General features: G+C 45.8%; 1 protein-coding gene across 1 annotated transcript; it reads left to right on the forward strand.

Annotated features, from left to right (window-relative positions):
- Window positions 1-3004: 3004 nt before the first annotated feature.
- On the forward strand, window positions 3005-3226 carry LOC139683855 (keratin-associated protein 5-6-like). The gene has a single exon (XM_071579353.1). The coding sequence runs from the start codon at window positions 3005-3007 to the stop codon at window positions 3224-3226; it is 222 nt and encodes a 73-aa protein (XP_071435454.1).
- Window positions 3227-6550: the final 3324 nt, after the last annotated feature.

The raw sequence follows: 6550 nt of genomic DNA on the forward strand, positions 1-6550 counted from the left end.
ATCAGAAGGTTCTTCCCCAGAGGGTGGTGGGCACTGACCAGGCTCCCCAGGGCAGTGGGCACAGCCCCAAGGCTGCCAGAGCTCCAGGAGGGTTTGGATGATCCTCTGAGGGACAGGGTGGGGTTGTTGGGGATGGTCCTGTGCAAAGCCAGGAGTTGGACTCGCTGATCCTGGTGAGTCCTTTCCAACTCAACAGATTCTGTGATTCTCTGATGGTCTGGAGTTGTGTCAGGGGAGGGTTTGGTTAGATCAGAAGGTTCTTCCCCCAGAGGGTGGTGGGCACTGACCAGGCTCCCCAGGGCAGTGGGCACAGCCCCAAGGCTGCCAGAGCTCCAGGAGGGTTTGGACAATGGGACAGGCACAGAGTGGGATTGTTGAGGTGTCTGTGAAGGGCCAGGGGTTGGACTTGGCGTCCTTTTTGGGTTCTTCCAACTCAGCATGTTCTGGGATCTCAAGCTGTGCCAGGACAGGTTTGGGTTGGATCTCAGGGAAAGGTCCTTCCCCCAGAGGGTGGTGGGCACTGACCAGGGTTATGTTGGATCAGAAGGTTCTTCCCCCAGAGGGTGGTGGGCACTGACCAGGCTCCCCAGGGCAGGGTTAGGTTGGATCTCAGGACAAGGTTCTTTCCCAGAGGGTGGTGGGCACTGACCAGGGTTAGGTTGGATCAGAAGGTCCTTCCCCCAGAGGGTGGTGGGCACTGACCAGGGTTAGGTTGGATCAGAAGGTCCTTCCCCCAGAGGGTGGTGGGCACTGACCAGGGTTAGGTTGGATCAGAAGCTTCTTCCCCAGAGGGTGGTGGGCACTGACCAGGCTCCCCAGGGCAGTGGGCACGGCCCCAAGGCTGCCAGAGCTCCAGGAGAGTTTGGATGATCCTCTGGGACACAGGATGTGACTCTTGGGGATAGTTCTGTGCAGGGCCAGGAGTTGAACTGGATGACCCTTCCTGGTGCCTCCAACTCAGCAGATTCTGTGATAATCTGATAGTGAAAAACACCATAAAAAGAACTACAAAGAGAAAGTTTTGTGTTCTAAAAGCAACAAGGGATTTCTTGACAACGTTGGAGGCACAGCCAGTTCATGCTGGGCAAAATCTTGCCTGACTTGTGTGTGCAAAATGAGCCATTTCTAGTCAAGTTCATAATGAACACCTTCTAATTTCCACATTAATGACTGGGTGAAATTTTGGCTTGAAATTTGGGTAGTGGCCTCTTCACTTCATCCCTCAGGGTGGTCTTGAAGCATCTTCATCACTGTTGGACTTCTGCCTTTTCTTTGTTCAGTGGCATGACCTGATAAACTTGGAAAATCTTGGTTTTAACTCTCCAAAATCTTGGATTTTATCATTTCATCCTGTTGGAGTGTCCAGCTTAGTTTAATTTAGGACTTCTGATTTTAATTTATGGCACTAATTTCTGTAATTACTAGAGAGTGCTCAGGCCTTGGAATGGGCTGCCCAGAGAGGGGGTGGATTCCCCATCCCTGGAGGTTTTTCAGCTGAGCTTGGCCGTGGCACTGAGTGCCATGATCTGGTAAAGGGACTGGAGTTGGACCAAGGGTTGGACTTGATGATCTCAGAGGTCTTTTCCAACCCAATCCATTCTATGATTCTATGGATGTCCCCAGGTGGCCAAGAAGGCCAATGGGATCCTGGCCTGGATCCAAACTAGTGTGGCCAGCAGGCCCAGGGCAGTGACCCTTCCCCTGGACTCTGCCTTGGGGAGGCCACACCTTGAGTGTTGTGTTCAGTTCTGGGCCCCTCAGTTGAGGAAAGAGATTGAGGGGCTGGAGCGGGGCCAGAGAAGAGCAACGAGGCTGGAGAAGGGACTGGAGGTGGCACTGAGTGTCCTCTGAAACACCTCCAGGGACAGAGAACCCACCAGGTCTTGATCCAACCCTACTGTGATCACCAGCCCAGGGCACGGAGTGATCCCAGTGGGGTTGGATCAAGGGTTGGATTTGATGATCTCAGAGGTCTCTCCCAACCCAACTGACTCCATGATTCCATGATTCTATGATTTTATGATTTTATGACTCTATGATGGTGGATTCTCCATCCCTGGAGATGTTTAAGGTGACACTGGAGGTGGCACTGAGTGCCCTGGGCTGGTGATCACAGTGGGGTTGGATCAAGGGTTGGACTTGATGATCTCAGAGGTCTCTTCCAACCCAACTGAGAAGAGCAACGAGGCTGGAGAAGGGACTGGAGCACAAGTGCTGTGGGGAGAGGCTGAGGGAGCTGGGGGTGTTCAGCCTGGAGAAGAGGAGGCTCAGAGGTGACCTCAGCACTGTCTGGAACTGCCTGAAGGGAAGTTCTGGCCAGGTGGGGGTTGGTCTCTTCTCCCAGGCACTCAGCAATAGGACAAGGGGGCACGATGGGCTCAAGCTCTGCCAGGGGAAATTGAAGTTGGAGATCAGAAGGAAATTCTTTGCAGAGAGAGTACTCAGGGATTGGAATGGGCTGCCCAGAGAGGGGGTGGATTCCCCATCCCTGGAGGTTTTTCAGCTGAGCTTGGCCGTGGCACTGAGTGCCATGATCTGGTAAAGGGACTGGAGTTGGACCAAGGGTTGGACTTGATGATCTCGGAGGGCTTTTCCAACCCAATCCATTCTATGATTCTGTGGATGTGTCACTCCGGCCCATGGAGGGCCCTGGGCTGCTGATCACAGTAGGGTTGGATCAAGGTTTGGACTTGATGATCTCGGAGGTCTTTTCCAACCCAATCCATTCTGTGATTCTGCGGATGTGGCACTGAGTGAGAATCCACCACGTCTTGATCCAACCCCTGGGCTGGTGATCACAGTGGAGTTGGATCAAGGCTTGGACTTGATGATCTCAGAGGTCTTTTCCAACCCAACCAATTCTAGCATTTTATGATTCTATGACTCCAACTCTTCATGCTGTTCAAACATTTTGCAAAGCAGAATTAGAAATTTCACCAAACTGAGGGTTTTTTGGTCTCTTTTTTATTTCCCAGCTTTGCCTCCACTCCAAACCCTCCCCAAGATGCCCATTGGGTGCTGTAGTGGCTGCTGTGGTGGCAACAACTACTCTGTGACCTGCGTCAGCAGCCCCAAGAGCTGCAAGACCCCCATGTGCTGCTCTCCCATGCAGTGCTGCAGCCCCTGCTGTGTGCCCACCCAGACCTGCTGCATGCCCATGTCCTGCTGCTACACCATCAGCAACAACAGCAGGGGCTGCTGTGGTGGTTGCTGTGGTGGCAACTGAGCCCTCCTGGCACTGCCCGCTGATCTCCCGGCTCCTGGACGTGGATATGGACATGGACATCACCCCTCCTTAGCTTAGAAACTGGGGATCTCTTCTCCTCCTCCTGCCTTTGGTGCTTGGGAAGTGCCCTGAGGTCTCTGCTGGGTGGGAAGTGTCTTTGTGACCCCCATCCTGCTGTTCCTCCTCCTCCTCTTCCTCCTCCTCCTCCTCTGGGGGTGTGGGACATTCAATGCTGTCCCTCCTCCTTCTCCCTTTCCTTCCTCTGCCCTCCAATTAGTCACAAATCACAATAAAATGTGTCAGCAATGACCCTGCAAACTCCTGGGTTATGTTTATTCATCTCTTCATTTGCCTTTCTCTGTTAAACCTTAGGCCTGTCTGGGCCATTTGGAGCATTTGGTTCATTTGGAGCCTTTGCTTCATTTGGAGCATTCACTTAATTTGGAGCATTCACTTAATTTGGAGCATTTACTTCATTTGGAGCATTTGCTTCATTTGGAGCCTTTGCTTCATTTGGAGCATTTGGTTCATTTGGAGCCTTTGCTTCATTTGGAGCATTTGCTTCATTTGGAGCATTTGCTTCATTTGGAGCATTTGGTTCATTTGGAGCCTTTGCTTCATTTGGAGCATTCACTTAATTTGGAGCATTCACTTAATTTGGAGCATTCACTTAATTTGGAGCATTCACTTAATTTGGGGCATTCACTTAATTTGGAGCATTCACTTAATTTGGGGCATTTGCTTCATTTGGAGCATTTGCTTAATTTGAAGCATTTGCTTCATTTGGAGCATTCACTTCATTTGGACCATTTGGTTAATTTGGAGCATTTGGTTAATTTGAAGCCTTTGCTTCATTTGGAGCATTTGCTTCATTTGGAGCAATTTTTTAATTTGGAGCATTTGCTTCATTTGGAGCATTTGGTTAATTTGGAGCATTTGCTTCATTTGGAGCATTTGCTTCATTTGGAGCTTTTGCTTAATTTGGAGCCTTTGCTTCATTTGGAGCATTCACTTAATTTGGAGCATTTGCTTAATTTGGGGCATTTGCTTCATTTGGAGCATTTGGTTAATTTGGAGCATTCACTTAATTTGGAGCATTTGCTTCATTTGGAGCATTTGGTTAATTTGGAGCCTTTACTTCATTTTGGAGCATTTGCTTCATTTGGAGCAATTTTTTAATTTGGAGCCTTTACTTCATTTGGAGCATTTGGTTCATTTGAAGCATTCACTTAATTTCTTAATTTAATTAATTTTGAACTCCTTGGTGTTCTCTGTTGGTTTCTTTTGACCCAACACTTGGGTCAGCCTCAAATCCAGGGGGAAACAGGACTTGGCAGAGTTATCTCATCCCCTTGGACACCTAGTTTGTGGTGTCTTGACCAAAGACCTTTTAAGAGACACCAAAGACCTTTTAAAAGACACCAAAGACCTTTTAAAAGCTTTGGAGTCTTGACCAAAGACACCAAAGACCCTTTAAAAGACACCAAAGACCTTTTAGAAGGTTTGGTGCCTTGAAAGACACCAAAGACCTTTCAAAAGACACCAAAGACTTTTTAGAAGGTTTGGTGTCTTGACCAAAGACCTTTTAAAAGACACCAAAGACCTTTTAAAAGGTTTGGTATCTTGACCAAAGACCTCTTAAAAGACACCAAAGACCTTTTAAAAAGTTTGGTGCTTTGACAAAGACACCAAAGACCCTTTAAAAGACACCAAAGACCTTTTAAAAACTTTGGAGTCTTGACCAAAGACACCAAAGACCTTTTAAAAACTTTGGAGTCTTGACCAAAGACACCAAAGACCTTTTAAAAAGTTTGGTGCTTTGACCAAAGACGCCAAAGACCTTTCAAAGACATCAAAGACCTTTTAAGACACACCAAAGATCTTTTAAAAGGCACCAGAGACCTTTTAAAAAACACCAAAGGCCTTTTAAAAGCTTTGGTGTCTCAACCAAAGACACCAAAGACCTTTAAAAGACACCAAAGACCTTTTAGAAGGTTTGGTGTCTTGACCAAAGGCTTTTTAAAAGACACCAAAGACCTTTTAGAAGGTTTAGTGCCTTGAAAGACACCAAAGACCTTTTAAATGACACCAAAGACCTTCCAAAAGTTTTGGTATCTTGACCAAAGACCTTTTAAAAAACACCAAAGGCCTTTTAAAAGGTTTGGTGTCTCAACCAAAGACACCAAAGACCTTTTAAATGACACCAAAGACTTTTTAGAAGGTTTGGTGTCTTAACCAAAGACCGTTTAAAAGACACCAAAGACCTTCTAAAAGGTTTGATGTCTTGACCAAAGACCTTTTAAAAGACATCAAAGACCTTTTAAAATGTTTGGTGTCTCAACCAAGGACACCAAAGACCTTTAAAAGACACCAAAGACCTTTTAGAAGGTTTGGCACCTTGAAAGACACCAAAGACCTTTTAAATGACACCGAAGACCTTCTAAAAGTTTTGGTATCTTGACCAAAGACCTTTTAAAAGACACCAAAGACCTTTAAAAAGACACCAAAGACCTTTTAAAAGACACCAAAGACCTTTTAAAAGCTTTGGAGTCTTGACCAAAGATACCAAAGACCCTTTAAAAGACACCAAAGACCTTTTAAAAAGTTTGGTGCTTTGACCAAAGACACCAAAGACCTTTTAAATGACACCAAAGACCTTTTTAGAAGGTTTGGTATCTTGACCAAAGACACCAAAGAACTTTTAAGAGACACCAAAGACCTTTTAAGAGCTTTGGAGTCTCAACCAAAGACACCAAACCTCTTAAAAGACACCAAAGACCTTTTAAGAGACAACAAAGACCTTTTAAAAGCTTTGGTGTCTTGACCAAAGGCTTTTTAAAAGACATCAAAGACCTTTTAGAAGGTTTAGTGCCTTGAAAGACACCAAAGACCTTTTAAATGACACCAAAGACCTTCTAAAAGGTTTGGTGTCTTGACCAAAGACCTCTTAAAAGACACCAAAGACATTTAAAAGGTTTGATGTCTCGACCAAAGACACCAAAGATCCTTTAAAAGAGACCAAAGACCTTTTAGAAGGTTTGGTGTCTTGAAAGACACCAAAGACCTTTTAAGAGACACCAAAAACCTTTTAAATGACACCAAAGACCTTTTAAAAGCTTTGGAGTCTTGACCAAAGATACCAAAGACCTTTCAAAAGACACCAAAGACCTTTTAAAAGGTTTGGTGTCTTAACCAAAGACCTTTTAAAAGACACAAAAGACCTTCTAAAAGAACAACAAAGACCTTTTAAAAGCTTTGGAATCTTGACCAAAGATACCAAAGACCTTTTGAAAGACACCAAAGACCTTTTAAATGACACCAAAG

This window comes from Pithys albifrons, chromosome 30 (genome assembly GCF_047495875.1).
Source record: "Pithys albifrons albifrons isolate INPA30051 chromosome 30, PitAlb_v1, whole genome shotgun sequence".
Classification (NCBI taxonomy): Eukaryota; Metazoa; Chordata; class Aves; order Passeriformes; family Thamnophilidae; genus Pithys; species Pithys albifrons.